Source organism: Arachis ipaensis, chromosome B1 (assembly GCF_059453495.1).
Source record: "Arachis ipaensis isolate K30076 ecotype BB chromosome B1, ASM5945349v1, whole genome shotgun sequence".
NCBI lineage: Eukaryota > Viridiplantae > Streptophyta > Magnoliopsida > Fabales > Fabaceae > Arachis > Arachis ipaensis.
In genome coordinates, this window is record NC_142436.1 from 151,686,917 (window position 1) to 151,707,742 (window position 20,826).

The 20,826-nt window shown below is 37.1% G+C and overlaps 3 protein-coding genes across 3 annotated transcripts; 2 read left to right on the plus strand and 1 right to left on the minus strand.

Annotated features, from left to right (window-relative positions):
• Nucleotides 1–427: 427 nt before the first annotated feature.
• Nucleotides 428–4,619, plus strand: LOC107642794 (RNA-binding KH domain-containing protein PEPPER). Its single transcript, XM_016346272.3, has 6 exons — nt 428–993; nt 1,663–1,921; nt 2,216–2,364; nt 2,521–2,778; nt 3,164–3,355; nt 4,163–4,619. Exons 1-6 carry the CDS (start codon nt 580–582, stop codon nt 4,340–4,342), a joined length of 1,452 nt encoding a protein of 483 aa, XP_016201758.1. The 5' UTR covers nt 428–579; the 3' UTR covers nt 4,343–4,619.
• A 1,776-nt stretch (nt 4,620–6,395) lies between these two features.
• On the plus strand, nt 6,396–7,755 carry LOC107642812 (Tautomerase/MIF superfamily protein). The gene is made up of 3 exons (XM_016346291.3): nt 6,396–6,611; nt 6,706–6,906; nt 7,540–7,755. Exons 1-3 carry the CDS (start codon nt 6,501–6,503, stop codon nt 7,573–7,575), a joined length of 348 nt encoding a protein of 115 aa, XP_016201777.1. The 5' UTR covers nt 6,396–6,500; the 3' UTR covers nt 7,576–7,755.
• Nucleotides 7,703–10,251, minus strand: LOC107642804 (mitotic checkpoint protein PRCC-carboxy-term protein). The gene is made up of 2 exons (XM_016346280.3): nt 9,025–10,251; nt 7,703–8,391 (listed from the first exon to the last, which is right to left on the minus strand). The coding sequence occupies exons 1-2, from the start codon at nt 10,111–10,113 to the stop codon at nt 8,233–8,235; spliced, it is 1,248 nt and encodes a 415-aa protein (XP_016201766.1). The 5' UTR covers nt 10,114–10,251; the 3' UTR covers nt 7,703–8,232.
• Nucleotides 10,252–20,826: the final 10,575 nt, after the last annotated feature.

Genomic DNA, 20,826 nt, shown 5'->3' on the forward strand with positions numbered 1-20,826 from the left:
GAACAAGACACAAATAACAGAAACCTAGAATTATTCTTGTATTCTGTTTGATAATAAAATAGAATAAATTATGCAAATCTAATTTATTTAATTTTTTTTCATTCAAGTTTTTCAGAGACTATTTTAGAAAATAAATGATCTTTTAAAGACTAATTTAACTATTTATTCTTTAAAAAAACTATTTACATGTTTAAGAGATAATTATATAAATTTTTTATAATATTAGTACATTAAAATTAATATTTCTTAAATATAAAAATTTTAGAAACGGAGAAAGTATATATCTAGGTTTAGTGAACTTCATTTAATTTTACTTGAATGAGATCAAATATTTTTACTTTTTTGATGTACAAGACTATTAAGTTATCAAATTTTAGTATATCACTTGAATAATAAGATAGATTAAAAAAAGGCCTTGTAGTCTTCTAGACCTAAATTCCCAAATTCCAAATTACCAATTGGAAAAGAATAGTAGTTAAGATTAAGAGTAATAGCGCTAACTTTTAACTAAAACTATAAACCCTTAATCGCTTCAATTCGGTTGCAACTTGCAACACACAACCTAAGCTCCACGCGTCCATGGCCACCGTCGAACCAATCCAGAACGGCACCTCCAACAATGTCTCCCAGCCACTTGCACCGGCAAATGCCGCCGCCGCCGAACAACCCTCCACCGCCACCACCACTACAACCGCCTTAGCGGCAGCCGCCACCGAATCCACTGCCGTAGGCAGCGCAAACCCTTCAATCGATGCACCCGAATCCGAGGCGGTTCCGGCACCTGAAGCTGCCGCAACCGCCAGTACCACCACCACTCCGCCGGAGAAGAGATGGCCTGGTTGGCCCGGCCACTGCGTGTTCCGGCTCATCGTGCCGGTGCTCAAAGTCGGCAGCATAATTGGGCGGAAGGGCGAGCTCATTAAGAAGACATGTGAAGAGACTCGAGCTCGCATTCGCGTTCTAGATGGTGCTGTCGGCACTTCCGATCGAATCGTGAGTCTCTCTCTCCATAGTCCATACACATCTATATTTCTTGGGTTTTCTTATTCATTCTTTTTCTCAGTTCGTTCAAAGGTTTTCTCTTTATAGATCAGCTCAGAGAAAAAAACACGCATTTAACTTTATATCCTCCTTCCTCTGAAGCTAATCACTGTTTTCCTTGGTTAAATGCAGTTTCATTAATTTTGGATATACGTTACTCTACCTTATCCTTTATTCATTAAGTCGTATGTTATAACTAATGTTGTAATTTGATTTCATGTTTGCTTTCGTCGTTCAACTTCAATTTTATCATAATTCATCAGCTTTTGATGAATTTAGCTATCGAAACAGTATTAATAGGATTAAATTTCAAGGCTATCCGTATGAAGTAGGTTCCTGCAGGATTTCCATTGTTTAAGCAGGTTACTTCGGATTCTATCTTCATCCCTGTACAGTCAGTGATACTACATGATTTTTTGTCTTGTTACAGTCTATAGGTTGCAACTTTCAGTATAGGTTGGGAATTAGCTCTCCAATTTAATTGGTTTATATATCGTACAGAATGCAGATGATTCTCGACTTCACACCGTTGGCATCTCAAAATGTTTATGTGTACATGAGGATATTTTATTAATTTGTGTCGAATTCTTTTGAATCTGAATGTGGATTAAATGTCTGTAGGTACTTATATCAGGGAAGGAAGATCCAGAGACAGCATTCTCTCCTGCAATGGATGCTGTAATGAGGATTTTTAAGCGTATCTCAGGATTATCTGAAACTGAGGGCGAGAATATGACATTGGGAGCTGCCGGGGGTAATTTTTGTTCTATCCGTTTATTGGTAGCATCAACACAGGCCATCAATTTGATTGGAAAGCAGGGCTCGTTAATCAAATCCATACAGGAAAGCACTGCTGCTTCTGTTAGAGTATTGTCAGGAGGTATGCTTCCTGTCACATTTATGTAATTTTACATAATGAACCTATGATTTTCCCTGTATTTTAACAGCAACTAGTGATTTTGGGTTATTAAGGTGTGCTGAATTCTATGTTCAATCAGATTTGTGTTGGTCGATGCTCTTTTCTTGAGCCTAATTTTTGTGCAGAGTCCAATTTGACTTAAGTTTAGATTCCTGTTCTCATTTTTATGTACCTAACGAAATGAGCATTCTTTTTTAAATGCATTTTTGGTGAAAAGATCGGAATGTTTCTGATGCCGAATCATTTTCATGATAGATGAGGTGCCATTTTATGCTGCGGCCGATGAAAGGATTGTAGAGCTGCAGGGAGAAGTCTTGAAGGTGCTTAAGGCACTGGAAGCAGTAGTTGGGCACCTGAGGAAATTTTTGGTGGATCATAGTGTTCTTCCCCTATTTGAGAAAACTGTAAGTTTGATATCTTCTAAACGTATTATTAGGCTTAAAAGCTGATTCCGGTGTATATTCTGCATGTTGGACTGCCATTTCATTTACATGAAGGCTATCTTATCTGGTATTGCTGTACCTTACTCTAAGATATGTGAATCCTTTGTTTTGTTCAAGTACAATGCAACAATCTCCCAAGACCACCAGGTGGATACCTGGGCTGACAAGCCATCGCTGTATAGTGCTTCCCAACCTTCCATTGTTGCTGATGTTTCTCTTCCAACAAAAAGGGATGCTCTCTTTGTTGAGCGTGAAAGTCAATTGGATTCATTACTCCCTTCCTCCTCAGTGTCACTGTACGGGCAAGATTCTTCACTTTCCGGTCTTCGTTCTTCAGCTCTGGGCCGTGCTGCTGGTGCTCCTATTGTTACTACGGTTAGCATTTTTTAGTGGCGCATATTTTTATTTGGGTACTATTTGCTATTGAAACTCCGTTGACAAAATATATCTATGATAATACTTTACAAAGTGTATATAAGATTTATTTTACAAAAGAAAAAAAAAGAATATCATTAAGACAGCGAGAAGAATAATACAAGAAAATGGAGGATAAGGGATTCTCCATACAAGAGAAAAAGATCATAGGCTTTACTTAAAATAGAGGCTAATCATCAAATCCTATCCTGTATAACTTGCTTATTGATAACCCCTTTCCAATTCTAGCATATATGCTTGCACCTTGGTCTTATTTCCCCATTTATTTTGCCATTGATTATCATGATAACTCTCACCTTACTCCCATATTGTTTGCATTTATCAGGTAATACAAACAATGCAAATACCACTGTCCTATGCAGAGGACATAATTGGTATACAAGGGACTAATATTGATTACATTCGCCGTACTAGTGGAGCCATATTGACGGTTCAGGAGAGCAGAGTGCCTGATGAAATTATTGTGGAAATAAAAGGCACCTCATCTCAGGTTCAGTTGGCACAACAACTGATTCAGGTACTAGAGCTGAGCCTATGAAAAGAAAGTAAAAGTTACATTGATCTGGTTCCATTTTTTGTATTATAATGAAAATGCCTAAGCATACCTATATATTTTGATAGGAATATGTTAGCAAGTATTAATGCAGAAATAGGCTTTATGATCTTAACAAATTTATTGCCCAGCTGCTCAGTTTTGTAGCCATTATTGCTTCACTTATTTGAATGATTTAGACACTTGCTGTTTAGTCTATATCCCCATTCCATGTATGGGTTAAAAGTTATAAACCATTTCACTTGATAGTTTAATTGAGATGTTGAAAGGAAGTAGTAGAAAGGGGATTGAGACGTTTCATCAGTTTAGCATAGTTTGGCATTTTCGTTCTGTATATTTTGGTAGGAGCAGAAGACAGATAAACAAATGCTTTTTTCACATTTTCATAAATACCACTCTAAGCAGAGCATTAGTAAGTAGACATCATCTTAAGTAGTCAAAACAGATGACCATTATTGAGTGTTATACCAGACCTGAATAAACCTATCCTTAGACAATATTTATCTCAGGTTGATGGGGTTGCAGTAACTGTATATTTGTTCAGGAAATGTAGTTATTGCTTGGATGTAAGTTCATACAATAGATAGATATACATGCATGTCACCAGGACAATCATAAAAGTAATCATTGAGGGAATAAAAATAAAAGGTTTTGCACGATTGTGATTGTGATTCATATCCTCTCTTTATGTATGTATATATTGCTTAGTTTTTCCACCTTCAGTTTATATTTGCTTTTGCCGAGAGAAACGCTTTACTCTGCATTTTACAGGAAGTGATAACTAATCACAAAGAGCCTGCCGCTAGTGCTTACAGCAGGTTAGATGCCGATCTGAGGTCTACTTACGCCCAATTGGGCAGTACATCATACTCATCATCTTCGTTGTCCACGCAACCTTACAGCGGTTATGGTTCTTCTGGTCTTGGAGGCTACAGTTCTTTCAGACTTTAAAATGGTCTCTCTGTATTCACAAGGAATCGATTTCTAGTTAGTTTGTTCTAATATATGTTGGGTTCCACATGTTTTTTTTCTTTATTTATGATATCATGTAATCTGGTATTGTGGCTAAGAGTGGAGTAGTGCCGTAGAAAATGTAACACAATATTAGTCAATTTCATTATTTTAGTTTGTACTTTGTAGTGTATATTATGAGAATTGTAGGTTTTCACTAGCAACTACTCACCAAATTATGAGCAACTAATCATACCTTTTCTTTTTTGGTCGGTAACTGGTCATACCTTAACGATATAGTTGTTATTTTTGTGCGCAGTGTTATACATGCCGTTTCTTATTGTCACTCAAACATTTATCATAAGCTTGCATTTATAAGTCGAATCCAAGTATTGGATATGCTAAGCTTAGGGCGAACATACTATAATTTGGAGGTATATTCATTGTGACTCCAAAACTATTTTCCATACTAGTGAAATTTTATTGATTAAGTGGTTTGAATTGGCTTATTTGAGTGCGGAAAGTAGAGTTCATATTTAAATTGACTTTTGAAATTTTTGAAAATAAAATATTTTTATTATGTTTTAAATACATCTGGATGCCTTTTTTTTTTAAAACATAATTTTATTGAATAAAAGTCAACAATGCTTTGTTTTTAAGAAAAATGGAAACAAAAAACGTTTTTAATGTTTTATTTTTTTTTAAAAAAATCAATTTAAATATAAAATAATTTTTATTTATTATTTTTTTTAAAAAAGATATATTTTTTTTTCAAAAAACAATCCAAACCTACTCTAAATGAGATAAACAATGTTAACTAAGTGTTAGTTAAAAAAATTGAAAAATTGTTTAAACATGAAAAATAAAAACAAAGGAAAGATAAAAGGAAGTAAGTTGGATATACATTACAAACTTTTGATAAACATCAAAAGCAAATTTTTATAAACATAATATCTAAATTGTTTTAAATTCAAGTTTTCTATAAATATGGCAAGAATATTTCTCAGTACATTAATAATTATTATTAGAGTAAAGTATGGTTTTTGTCCCAACGTTTGGGGTAAGTTTTAAAGTTGTCCCTAACGTTTCAATCGTCCTATTTAAGTCCCTAACGTTTCAAAATTGACTCAATGTTGTCCTGCTGTTAGGAATCTGTTAACAGAATTGACGGCGGGACAAAATTGAGACAATTTTGAAACGTTAGGGATTTAAATAGGACGAAAATGTTGGGGACAAAAACGATACATAAAAATAAATTTTAGTTTTATCCTTCAATAATATCAATTTTTACTGTAAATAGTATTCAATTATTTTTTAATTACATTTAAGTAAATTACACTTAATCATATTACTTTCGTTCTAAATAAATTTATTTTTTTTAATTTTACACTTAAAGTTATAAGTTAATATAAAAATATAAAAAAAAAATATTTAGAATAAAAGTAGTGTAATTAAGTGTAATTTACTTAGATGTGATTAAAAAATAATTCAATATTATATACAGTAAAAGATTAATATTATTGAAGGATAAAATTAAAATTTATTTTTATGTATCGTTTTTGTCTTCAACGTTTTTGTTCTATTTAAGTTCCTAACGTTTCAAAATCGTCTCAATTTTGTCCCGCCGTCAATTCTGTTAACGGATCCCTAACGGCAGGATAATATTGAGCCAATTTTAAAACATTAGGGATTTAAATAAAACGGTTAAAACGTTAAGGTCAACTTTAAACTTACCCCAAACGTTAAAAAAAAACATACTTTACTCTTATTATTAACATGTGCCAATATAGTAGTAAATATATATATTCCTTTGTAATATTGGGAAAAACCATATCTTAAAACGACGAAAACGGATACCATAGTTATGAATATAAACACTTTTCCAAAGCACTATAGTAGTAAATAGTAATGGAAGAGTTTTAAGTCTACCGAAAATACCGGTGTTCTAGTTGTTTTAACCGTTGATCTGAATTATAAAAAATATATATAATATATATTGATTGAAATCAACGGTTAAAACAACTGGAACACCGATGTTCTTTGGTACACTTGGAATTTTTCCAATAGTAATAGTACTATAGACTTGTTTTGTGAAGAGAGATAGAGCTTATCCTTAACCTAATCTTTGACCCAGCGGCGTTTGGAGGTTGCAGCAGCAATGCCGACGCTGAACTTGTTCACCAACATCCCCGTCGACACCGTCGTTGCTTCCGACATTCTCAGAGACGCCACCAAAGCTGTTGCTAAGATAATCGGAAAACCCGAATCCGTTAAGAACATCTCTTCTCTTTTCTTGTTTCTGCATTGCACACCTCTTGTTCGATGAAATTACTCTGAATCCCTCTGGGTTCTTTCTTTTGCAGTATGTGATGATACTGTTGAATGGGAGTGTCCCTATTGCGTTTGCTGGGTCTGAGGAGCCAGCTGCTTATGGTGAACTCATCTCCATTGGTGGCCTTGATCCTTCTGTTAATGGCAAACTAAGTTCCACCATTGCTGACATCCTGAAAACTAAGCTTTTCATTGATAGTTCCCGATTCTATATCAAGTTCTATGATGTTCAGGTCTATTCCTGCTTTCTTAATTCATATTTGCAAGTATTCGCTTTATTCTTATACCCCATGTCGATATTTCATAAGTTCCCTTCTCTAATTCACTGCTTCCTTGAATTTGGAGTTTCACTCGGTAAAAAAATCTTAATTTTACATTGTTGTCCAATCATATCTATTTTTTTTTTAATGATCATTAATTCACTGCTTTAGTTTTACTGACTTATCGTTATTCGATATTTCGTGTAAAAGTGTTTTAAACTGACAGCACATCTTATTATATATCCTTCCATTTATGATGGTATTTTTTTCTCTTATAATGCATGTAATTTAGTTCAATATTGAATTCTCGAAATTGTTTAGCAGTAGTAATAGCCTGTAATATCATACAACATATGTGGTCTCTTTTTTCCTCTTAATCCTTACTCGTATAAGGTGCTACGTAACATTTTCTTGTTTTCCAATTCTGGACTTAGAATTTGCTAAGGTAGATATATAAGTATAACAGTCATGCTTGTTGGTCAACAATGGTAATGCCTATGGAAAAGATATGCCTTTCCATGAAATAAATGGCATAATTACAGCTTTTCTTTGTAATTTATTTTCAGCACATACATTCTTAAGTTTATTTGTTTTTTCTCTGTGCAGCGCTCATTCTTTGGGTTCAACGGCTCAACCTTTTAGATCAAACTATAGTTGTGGCGTTGGAGAGGGACAAAATCCGGCTAATGATCATTCTATCGACCGTGAAAAATATGTTGTATGCATGATTGTAGTTAACCAATAAACTTGATATATAAATTATGTAGGATTGTTAAACAATACAGTTGTCCTTTTTATGCCATTCATTCTGATATTTTAGAATCCATGCTTTACATTGAAATGAAAATTGGAGTCTACTTGAGTGCACTATTAGTGTAGATAGAACTAGGAGAAAAACACAAGCTAAATCAATTAATGACTTTGGTTAAGCTTAAACCTTAATTCTCAATCCAATCTTAACCCCACCATCACCTTCGCTTCTCGAAAATCCATGGACAAACTTATGGATTCGACCCAGAAGCCACTACTCATGTAGAAGAGAATTCACACAAGCCTCCATTTGATCTCAGGCTAGAGAAAGAAGAAAGAGGAACGCGATCAATCTCAAAATACAGCAAATTGCATATTCCAGCGCATACACATATCATCGCTTTAAATTTGCAAAGAGAACACAGCAAACATACACATCTCTTGGAAGAACAGTGAAATACAAGGGCCGCAGCCACACATGGGAACTTCCCTTTTGTAATCCATGTTTCAATTGAAGTTTAAGAAATTGCAAGAAAATCCTCCCTCATATCACCATCCATATTTTGCTTGTGTTTCAGCTTTGGTAAGCATACCCTTTGCGCGCCGCTCTGCGAGCTTCATTTCATTTTGTTTCATATCAAAATACAAGGAACCAATTTGATGCTTCCTCTTATGCAGCTTTGAAGGCTTCCCTTTCGTTGATACAGGCTGCAAGAGAACAATTAATATATGGTGAATTATATGGTAAAGATTTAATCTGTATAGTAGAGTGTCCCTATATATATACAAATTAGCATGGTACCAATACAACAGAGTTCCCATTGGAGTCGAATAATATTTGAATATGGAAACAGTAAAACACCAAGCACTTTATCTATAATTTAAAACATTGTCCATCATCATCCCCATTAAATTTGTTTTCTAAGAGAGCCCTATAATTTATGGCTTTTACTTGTCACAAGGAAGTTCAGAGTTTTCTCAAATAAGTTTTTCTTCTATATTCCCTGACTGTAAACCAAAAGACCAGCCCTATATTGAGCTATTGACTACTCTCTTCTGTCTCTAATCATCCATTTTCGAGTGCCAGAGATTTAAACTGACAAGTGACCATGATATCCGCATCAGGGTTTGATGAGACAAACAAACTATTACACAGAATAGCTATGTCCTATATATGAAATTCAACATTTTCAACTCAATCAAAACTCTTAACATTAACATGTCCTATATATGAAGTACCATACCAACACAAAAGATGACAGCTTTATACCATGAAATTCGATCCAAACAAATCTAAGGGAATTTACTACAAAAGATGCACAAGCAGGGAAAGAGTAGTACCTGATAAGAGGGTCCAAAAGCTATCCCAGTGAGCTTGACCTGATCCTCTCTTGGCCGGTTCTTGATCAACTCATCCTGCTTCACCTCTATGATTTCCGAGGGAATCTCATTCCTTCCTCTCTTCTTCGGAAATATCGCCGCACTCTCGGCGGGCCCAGATGCCAGCGGCTCTGCGGTCACTGAAGCTGACGACCCATCACCCCAATTATTCCCATAATCAGCATATGCACCATAATTTGCATAGGCACCATCACCATTCCCATAACCAGCAGTTCCAGGAACCCCATCCTCTGGCTGAAAACCCGAACTTTGATCATAACCAGCACCATAACCGCCATAACTAGCACCACCATCCATGTAATAACCTGACCCTGCATTCTGGTCACTCCCATATTGATAACCGCTGTAACTCTCATAATTCACATAACCAGCTGAATTTTGATCAACAACAACACCGCCATCCGAAACACCAGAACTTGAAGGCAGAGCTGGTTCTGGCTCCGGTTCCGGTTCAGATGCTGGCGCCTCCGTCTCGATGATGGATCTACGGCCGGAACCAGAACTGGATTGGACGCCTAGGGTGGCGGAGTTGCGGGGCGCCGGAATGCTGGATAAGAATGACTTCACCGATGGAGCTTGAATTGAAGCCGCCATTTTTCTTCTTCGGTTTCGTTCTTCTTCTTCGTCTTCATCATCGTCATCGTCGGGTGCGGAAGGTCTAGAGATGGGGATAGGTGGAGGCCTGAATTGAACCACCTTTTTGGGTTGTGGTTGTGGTGGTTGGATTTGGGATTTAGGTTTAGGGAGGGAAGTGAAAAGGGAAGAGCTTCCGGTGAATTTGGAGGAAGAGGGTGCAGACGTGTCGTCGTTGTCATGGATTGCGGTAACTGAATGTTGATTCGGCTGAGGAAGAGATTGAAACAGCGAAGAAGGAGAAGATTTGGGTTGAGGAAGAGAAGAGAAAAGAGAGGAGACACCGCTGCTGGAAAACGATGTCGTTTTGGAGGGAACAGCTGCGGTTAGTTCCTGCTGTTGTTGCTCATCTTCTTCTTCGTCTGAAGAAGCGTAGCTCGCTAACAGAGAATCCATGATTCAATTAGGGGTTAGGGATTTGCAATTATCAATTAGGAATTACGGATTTTGAGATGAACAATGAACAATTTCAACATCCAAACCCTATATTTGCTTCTTCTTTTCCTTTTCTTTTTTCCTTTTCTTTTTCAACTTAAGTGAAATCTATGTATTTGGGCCATATATATTGGATCATGGGAAAATTATTGTAAGGAGAAAGGCCCAAAACCGAATAACCACTCTGGACATAACAATAAGTCCAAACTTGTTGCTTGTAATATTCTCATTTTGTGGGAAAAAAAATCAGAGGTCTTAGCTCAAGTAGTCAATTATAAACCATACTGTCACGGCCTTGGACACACTCCAACGCTACCGTGCCGGCACTCGGACTTACTCAACCTCTTGAGCTAAGACCAAGTCAGCCTAACCCTCAATATTTAGCAAGAAAGTTAAGAACACAAGAGAACACAAGAGAAAGGAAGCTTTGGTGGAAAGAACACTTTATTACTCAAGTGTTGGTTACAAATGATTTACACACACAAACTCTAACTCTCATCCCTATTTATAGCCATCCACCTCCTCAATGGATGGTTAGGATTAAATCTAATCAATGGTCCAGATTAATCATCCAGAACCTTCTTTACAAATATCTATCCTACCACAACTCTCTAAATGTTTCTAGATTATTCCATATCACTCTTTATACTTCTATATACATCTACACTCTTCTAGAATACTCTATGACCTTCCAGAGTCTTCTAGAACCTTCTAGGGTATTCCGGAAGCTTCTAGGACATTCTAGAACGTTCCGGAACCATCTAGAGTATTCTCAAACACTCCAGAAAACTATTCAAACACTGTTAAATCTAACCTTCTAAAATTCTCCGTGACATTCTCCCCCACCTAATGCGCAGACGTCCTCGTCGCGTTCTGTTCATGATAGCGCTCTAGGTGTTCTTGGAATTGCCACAGATCTTCGCGAGTTTCCCAGCTAGCTTCAGTTATCGGGAGCCCTTTCCACTTGATCAAGTATTTGATACTTGGTGGTACTCCTCTTCGTCGCACGACGCGATTAGCTAGGATCTCTTCGATTTCTTTGTCAAAAGATCTAATCACCACAGGCGGAGCACGACTCGAGTTACCTCTACTCGGTTCGTCTTGGTCCTCATGATATGGTTTAAGCATACTCACATGGAAGACCGGGTGGATCTTCATAGAGGGAGGGAGTTGTACTTTATAAGCAACCTCCCCAACACGTCCAATGATCTCAAATGGTCCTTCGTATTTGCGGATTAAACCCTTATGAACCTTGCGAAAGGCTTTGAATTGTTGTGGAAGAAGTTTGATCATTACCTTGTCTCCCACTTGATAGCTTGCATGCCTCCTCTTCTTATCTGCCCATTTCTTCATCCTCTTGGCAGCTTTGTCGAGGTAAGAACGAGTGACATCTGCTTGTTCTTCCCATGACTTAATCATATGATAAGCTCCAGGGCTCTTTCCTGAGTAAGAGGAAGAAAGAGAGTGAGGTGTAAGCGGCTGTTGTCCAGTCACAATCTCAAATGGGCTCTTCCCTGTAGACTCGCTCCTTTGCAGATTGTATGAGAATTGAGCAATGTCTAGGAGTTTTGTCCAATCCTTCTGATTAGCGCTTACAAAATGCCTTAAGTAACACTCAAGTAAAGCATTCACTCTCTCAGTCTGCCCATCGGTTTGAGGATGGAAGCTTGTTGAGAAATGAAGCTCCGACCCAAGGATTTTGAACAGCTCTGTCCATAGTCGTCCTGTGAAGCGTGGATCTCGATCACTAATGATGCTCTTAGGCAATCCCCAGTACTTCACCACATTCTTGAAGAATAGTCGTGCTGCTTCCTCTGCAGTGCAGTCAGTAGGGGCAGGTATAAAGGTAACATACTTCGAAAATCGATCCACTACTACGAGAATAGATCCAAACCCCTCGGACTTCGGTAAGGCAGAGATGAAATCTAGAGAGACACTTTCCCACGGTCGCTCTGATGGAGGCAGAGGTTCCAACAACCCACTTGGTGTCTTGTTTTCAATCTTATCTTGTTGGCACACAAGACAAGTCTTCACATAGCTCTCCACTTCATCTCTCATTTGAGGCCAATAATAAGAAGATTCAATGAGTGCTAAGGTCCTTCGCTGACCTTGGTGACCAGCCCACTTGGTGTCGTGGCATTCTCTTACCAACTTCCTTCTCAGATTGCCCCATTTAGGAACGTATAGTCTTCTCCCTTTTGTGTAGAGAAGGTCATTTTCTAACCAAAATCTTTTGGTCTTACCTTCTCTAGCCAACTCCACCAACTTCTTGGCTAATGGATCGTGATGCAACCCTTCCTTGATGATATGCATAATATCTCCTTCCACCATAGAAATGGCCGCTAACTCAGCCTTGCGACTCAGCGCATCTGCTACGACATTAGTCTTGCCTGACTTGTATTCGAATTCGAAATCAAACTCAGCCAAGAAGTCTTGCCACCTAGCTTGTTTGGGGCTTAACTTCTTTTGAGTTTGGAAGTAGCTTGTAGCCACATTGTCTGTCTTGACGATGAAGTGTGAACCAAGCAAGTAGTGACGCCAAGTTCTCAGACAATGCACCACCGCGGTCATCTCCTTCTCTTGGACAGTGTATCGCCTCTCTGTATCATTCAACTTGCGACTCTCAAAGGCAATAGGATGTCCTTCTTGCATCAGAACTCCTCCAATAGCGTAGTCAGAAGCATCAGTGTGGACTTCAAATACCTTTGAGTAGTCGGGTAGTGCTAGTACTGGTCCTTCTGTGATAGCAGCCTTCAACTCATCAAAGGCCTTTTGACACTCCTTTGACCATTCCCAAGAGTGATTCTTCTTGAGAAGATCAGTTAATGGTGCAGCCTTAGCGGAGTATCCCTTGATAAACCTTCGATAGTAATTAGCCAACCCAAGGAATGACCTCAATTCAGATACCTTGTTTGGCGGCTCCCACTCTTTGATAGCCTTCACCTTTCCTTGATCCATGCAGAGAGTTCCACCTTTAATGATGTGTCCCAAGAAGTGGACTTCATCCCTTGCAAAGGAACACTTTTCCTTCTTCACATATAGGTTATTCTCTCGCAAGATCTTGAACACGGTTCGTAAGTGTTCTACATGTTCCTCCAAAGTATTGCTATAGACAACAATGTCATCCAAGTAGACCACTACAAACCGATCAAGGTAAGGTCGAAAGATCTCATTCATCAAGGTACAGAAGGTCGCAGGAGCATTGGTCAAGCCAAAAGGCATCACCAACCATTCATACGATCCATACCTCGTGACACACGTGGTCTTAGGCTCATCACCATCGGCAATTCTCACTTGGTGATATCCTGACCTCAAATCTAGCTTGTTAAGTGCTCGATAGTCGATGCATAACCTCAATGAACCATCATGCTTCTTTTGGAATAAGACTGGTGCGCCATAAGGTGCCTTCGATGGACGGATGAACCCAGCATCTAGCAAATCCTTGAGTTGCTTCTTCAACTCCTCGAGTTCTGGCGGTGCCATTCTATACGGTGTTGAGGCGGGCGGTTTTGCTCCTAACTCCAATTCAATCTTGTGGTCCACCTTCCTCCTAGGTGGTAGTTGTTTTGGCAACTCGGGAGGCATCACATCCTTATTTTCTTCAAGGACTTCCTTGATTTCGGGAGGAACGTCTTCTCTTTCAAGTGTTGACTCCTCTTGTAGTAGAGCCAAATATGTAATCTCTCCCTTCTTGAACCCTTTCTTGAGTTGCATAGCAGAGAGTATCGGCGGTCCTCCAACTTTAGAGACTGTAGGGACCATGCACGGAGACCCTTTCTCCATGACGCATACTACGTCGTAGTATGGCATAGGTATTATATTTTCCTTCCTTTGTAAATCGAGCCCGATGACTATTTTAAAATCGTCCATGGGTGCTACTGAGAAATCCAGAAGACCCTTCCAAGAACCAAGAGTCATCTCAACCCCTTTTGCTACTCCCTTAAGGGGTTCACCCTTGGTATTCACGGGTTTGAACCAACCATTCTTTTCGGTGATCTTCAACCCAAGCCTCCTTGCTTCATCAGGCGTGATGAAGTTGTGTGTAGCACCAGTGTCGATCATAGCCATGACAGGTTTTTCATTGATAAAGGCTTTGACATACATCAAGCCTTTCTTTTCTGCAGTACTTGCCTCTTTGGTCTTCACAGCATTTATGTGTTGGATAGATCCAACACACTCAGTTACTTGAGTTTGAGCTTCTCGTTCCTCAGCGATAGATGCCAAAGTCCCTAGCTTGGGACAATCCTTCATTTGGTGCGGTCCCTTGCACACGAAGCATCCTCCTTTGGGCACGAAAGCCTTCTTCTTTTCTTCGTACTCTTTCTTTGAAGAGTATTTTCCTTCCTTCTTGGTTGAGAAGCTCTTCCCCTTGTCTCCCCCACCTTTAGCAGAACTAGGCTTGGAGGAAGACTTGGGTTTAGAGTCTCTCCTATGATACTCAGTGAGTGATTCGGCCACCACGATGGCCTCATCGACATCCTTAACATTCCTTCTTTGTAGTTCTTGCTTTGCCCAAGGTTGGAGTCCATCAATGAAGAAGAACAATGCATCCTCTGATGCTAAGTTGGGGATTTGAAGCGTGAGAGTAGTAAAGTCCTTTACGTAGTCGCTAATCGTACTCTTGTGCTTCAACTCCCTTAACTTCTTCCTTGCTTCATAAACCACATTCTCAGGGAAGAATTGTCTTTTCAACTCCCTTTTGAAATCTTCCCATGTGGCTATGTTGCAAGTACCCTTTTCCATATCTACGCACTTTCTTCTCCACCACAAAGTAGCATTATCAGAAAGGTAGAGAGCTGCAGTGCGTACCTTTATTGCTTCTTCGACCACCCCTTGGCCTTCGAAGTACCTCTCCATTTGCCATAGGAAGTTCTCCACCTCGCGAGCGTCCCTTACGCCCTTGAACTCCTTTGGCTTGGGGAGATCAATCTTTGTCGTCTCCCTTATAATGGTTGGTCGAGATTTTGCCTCCTCGAACCAAACTCGAACTTCCTCAAATAGCTTTAAGGAATTCTCAAGCTTCTCTTCGATTTGGAGCATGCTTTCTTTAAAAGCATCTAGTTCTCCTAACACGTGAGCCTCGAGGGTCTCCTTATCATGTTCTATCCTTTGGAAACGCTCATCCATAGAGGATAGAACATTCTCCAACACAGAAACTCTCTCTTCTAGGAAGTTAGAGTCCTTACCTCTAGGCTCACTTGAAGAACGGACCTTCTTGCCTCCCCATTGAGAAGGAATAGCATTCCTTCCCCTTTGAGACTCAATATGCTCCATGGTGATACTAGAAGCCATACCCACAAATCACTTGTGCTCCCACTCGAACCTTGCTCGGATACCAAATTGTCACGGCCTTGGACACACTCCAACGCTACCGTGCCGGCACTCGGACTTACTCAACCTCTTGAGCTAAGACCAAGTCAGCCTAACCCTCAATATTTAGCAAGAAAGTTAAGAACACAAGAGAACACAAGAGAAAGGAAGCTTTGGTGGAAAGAACACTTTATTACTCAAGTGTTGGTTACAAATGATTTACACACACAAACTCTAACTCTCATCCCTATTTATAGCCATCCACCTCCTCAATGGATGGTTAGGATTAAATCTAATCAATGGTCCAGATTAATCATCCAGAACCTTCTTTACAAATATCTATCCTACCACAACTCTCTAAATGTTTCTAGATTATTCCATATCACTCTTTATACTTCTATATACATCTACACTCTTCTAGAATACTCTATGACCTTCCAGAGTCTTCTAGAACCTTCTAGGGTATTCCGGAAGCTTCTAGGACATTCTAGAACGTTCCGGAACCATCTAGAGTATTCTCAAATACTCCAGAAAACTATTCAAACACTGTTAAATCTAACCTTCTAAAATTCTCCGTGACAATACGGTTTGTTTGGGGCGATTTTCGAAAAAGATGTTTTTTTAATTGATTTTTTTAAAAATATCTTTTATAAAAGTAAAAATGATTTTATATTTGGATATCTCATATAAAAAGATCTTTTTATTTATCAATTATGTTTGAATAAAATAAGATAAAAATATTTTTTTATTCATTTATTATGTAAAAAATATCTTTTTTTTAAGGAAAAAATATCTTTTAAAAAAGATGTAAATTGTAACTTTTCAAAAAAGATATTTTTTATTTTTCTAGTGTTTTTACTTTTACTATTAAAAATTTTTTAAACACACTAGAAAATAAAAAAAATCTTTTTTCATTAAAAAAAATTATCTTTTTTATCGATTTAATGGTGTCCAAATAAACACTTAATATGCGGTACTTAAATTTAAATTGAGTAAAGTATCATTTTTGTCTCTAACGTTTGGGGTAAGTCCCAAAGTTGTCCCTAACGTTTCAAAATTGACTCAATGTTGTCCTGCAATTAGAGATCCTGTAACAGAATTGACGGCGGGACAAAATTGAAACAATTTTGAAACGTTAGGGACTTAAATAGGACGAAAACGTTGGGGACAAAAATGATGCATAAAAATAATTTTTAATTCAGTTTTGTCTTTCAATAATATCAATTTTTTACTGTACATAGTATTCAATTATTTTTTAATTACATCTAAGTAAATTACGTTTAATCACATTATTTTTATTTTATATAATTTTTTTTATTATTTTAAAGAATTTTGATACATTAGAGACAAAAGATATAATTTATATTTTATTGTATATATATATATATATATATATATATATATATATATATATATATATATATATATATATATTTTCGCAAGTTTATATACTAATCATTCTACAAATATTTCATGATAACTAAAAATCTTTAAGAGTAAAATTATAAAAAAATTTAATTTATTTATAATGAAAATAATATGATTAAGTGTAATTTACTTAGATGTGATTAAAAAATAATTGAATACTGTGTATAGTAAAAAATTGATATTATTAAAGGATAAAATTAAAATTTATTTCTATGTATCGTTTTTGTCCCAAATGTTTTCGTCCTATTTAAGTCCTTAACGTTTCAAAATCGTCTCAATTTTGTCCTGCAGTCAATTCTGTTAACGGATCCCTAACGGTAGGACAACATTGAGTCAATTTTGAAACGTTAGGGACTTAAATAGGACGATTGAAACGTTAGGGACAACTTTGGGACTTACCCCAAATGTTGGGTACAAAAACGATACTTTACTCGTTTAAATTTATAGGAATTTTTCAGTATTGTGTGAGTGTGTTGTGGTAGAAAACCAAAAAATAAAAAAGAAGTGAGTTTTTTACTTTTTATTATTTAATCTGATGGATTATCAAAATTCAAATATAAAATCATCACATGAAATTTTAAATTAGTTTTTTACCTCTAAATAAATTTAATTTCATCAATGTATTTAAATATTCACATGTATGATGAAGACATTTTTTTTTGGGGTAAAGTATACTTTTTGTCCCTGAAGTTTACTAAAAGTTTCAAAATTACCCCTAAGTTTCAATTTGTTTCAATTTTATCCCAAAAGTTTTCGATTTGCATCAATTTTATCCCTGAACGTTAACATCGTTGAAATCACTAACAGACGTTAGTGACGTGGCAATAAAGGAGTTCTATGTGGCAACTATGTGTGTGAGTCATTTCTAAAACGTTTTTTAAAATAATTTTTAATTTTTTGTTTAAAAATTTATATTACAAAAATGATATGGCTAAAAATCACAACCTCAAACCCTAAAATTAACTTCTTCATTTACGTCTTCCTCTTCATCTTCTTCACTGTGTGTAAGAATAAGAAACCCTAACGAATGGCTTCCCAAGGCTCGGTATCATCACAAAAAAGCAGTCGGAGACGACGAACGCTTATATGCAACTGTGGTGAACCCCCTGTACTGAGATGGTCGAAGACACCAGAAAATCCCGGCCGGAGATTTTGGGGCTGTGTATACTTTGATGTTAGTTTTGAGTGCTTTTTATTTTGATGTCTTCATGAGTTTCTTCAAGTTCTTTTTTTTTTTGTTTATGTTGCAGATTGGGAAGGAGTGCACATTTTTTTCCTGGGCAGATGGAGTTGCAGAGACAGAAGAGGCTGAGGTTGCAAGGTTGAAGATGAAGATTTCCACCTTGAAGACTAAATTAGTTTATGCTAAATGCAAACTGTTGGTGGCTGTTATTTTTGGTGTGTTGGGTTGGTTTATGGTGATTTTAATGGTTTATTTGTGGGTGAAGAATGGAACCCATTTGAGATTAGGGTATTAATGCGTTTGGGACAGCTGAAATTAGCAGAAGTAAGAATAGATTGACTGGTTGTAATCAGTTACAAAACTGTACTCAACTCGAAAACTTGTTAATATAGTTGTCCTTGAAGTTTAATTTATGTTTCAAAAATATCCCTGAAAGGATTAAAATAGTTTGGCACTAAAATTGGCATTAAGAACCTGTTGTGGCAGAGACAAACTCAAGTAATGAGGGATAATTTCAGCAGTGCACTAAAATAAATTTGCATGAAGGAATCCATCATATTAGTCATTATCAAAATAACATAAGTTGTTAATCAACATAATCTCTAGTTAACATAAGTCATAACCAAAGTAAAAACTTAATTACATAAGTCCTAAGCAAAATAATTCAGCAACAAAGGAAGAATTGGAGTCATAAGTCATAAGTCATAATACAAAATGCCAACATTTTTCAATCTTCCAAAATAAACACCAAACACAAGATGTGAGACAACTAAGACCCTGTGAGAGCACTCTGAGTCTGACTCCCTTGTGATGAGGGTTGTCCCTGTGCAGTTGAAGTAGAGTTGCTCCTAAGAATTCTAGTTGGTCTTGGTGGCTGAAATTTTTTGTGTGCATTTGGTTGGGTATTAGGCCTTGCTGCAACACTGGCCAACCTGGTACTCTTATGCACTGAGCCAGTAGATCCAGCATTCCTTGCAGTGCTGTGCTGGACTGGTGATGTTGTAGCAGTTCCAGCATTATTGTTTTGGGCTGGCGATGCTGAGGATGGGGCAGCAGTTGTTTCCTATGATGGACATGAACAAAAAACAGCAACAAGTTACAGTTATAAAGAGGTAAACAGCATAAGAAACAGTGTTATGTATAAAACTATATTTACTAGACAAGTACTCACGTTTGGCCTTCTAAGAGGGCAGCCTCGCTTGTTGTGACCCAATTTCAGACAACGAGAGCATTTTTGTTGTAACCCCAGCCTAGATGTGCTTGGGCCCTGTGGTTCTTCACCCTCCCCCTTGCTCTTTTCTTCTTAGGCCTCCCAATTGGCACTCTATGTGGTGGAGGCATCACATCTGGGTGGGTAGTTCTCTCCCACATTGTATGTCCATTACAAGGGTTAATCATGGGGGTATAACAAGCCACATAAGCAGCTTTAGTGTAACAACTTGAAACATATTTTCGAATATCATCCTTAGCACAATTAATTGCACTAACTGCATGGGGACAAGGTAAACCTGTCATTTGAAACTTTCTACAAGTACACTCTTTCTTCAGAAGATCCACTACAAATTTGTCTCTGCCTCTTATGACTTCAAATTTTGAAATACCGGCAGCAACCGGAAACCACCACCTAGAAGCATCTATTTCCTTTTGTAACTTAAGCTTAATCCTAGGAAGAATATCATCCTTATACTTCTCAATAAGTACCCTATTTTCAGTCCATCTCTTCATCAAATAAACTCTAATATCTTCTAGCATTGTCAATATTGGTTTTTCCCTTGATTCAACAATTGCAGAGTTAAAGCTTTCACACATATTATTGACAAGAGCGTCACATTTAGGATAGAATTCAAACCTTGATTTAGTCCAATACTTTGGACGAATTCCTATCAAGTGTCGATAGGCACCCTCACTAATGGCTCGGATTTCCATCAACTCCTTTTCCCATGCTGCTAGATATGTACATTTTGCAGCTCTCCACATCCTTTTCTTAAGATTCAGCCCTGGAAATTTTTTTTTTGAAGTTGGCATAAAGGTGTCTCACACAGAATCTGTGATCAACACCTGGAAGTAATTCATCAAACGTTGGCACCAGGCCCTGTTGGTGCAAAGTGCACAATTTTAATATAATGATCAAATAATTAGTTTAGTGCAGAAGCCACATGACTAACTAATTCACAGCAATTTATAACTATATATAAAAGAACATTACAAGAACATTAACATATAGTGCAGCTCTCCACATGACTAGCTAATTCACAGCAATTTATAACAGCAACATATAACTAATTATATGTTGAACATTACAAGAACAGCAAGATATAGTGCAGAAGCCACATGACTAACTAATTCACAGCAATTTATAACTAATTATAAAAGAACATTACAAGAACATTAACATATAGGTACAGCAATTTATAACTAATTATAAAAGAACATTACAATTACATTAACATATAGTGCAGAAGCCACATGACTAGCTAATTCACAGCAATTTATAACTAATTATAAAAGAACATTACAAGAACATTAACATATAGGTACAACAATTACTAACTAATTATAAAAGAACATTACAATTAATTAACATATAGTGCAGAAGCCACATGACTAGCTAATTCACAGCAATTTATAACTAATTATAAAAGTCAATTACAAGAACATTAACATATAGGTACAGCAATTACTAACTAATTATAAAAGAACATTACATATAGTGCATAAGCCACATGACTAGCTAATTATAAGAACAATAACAT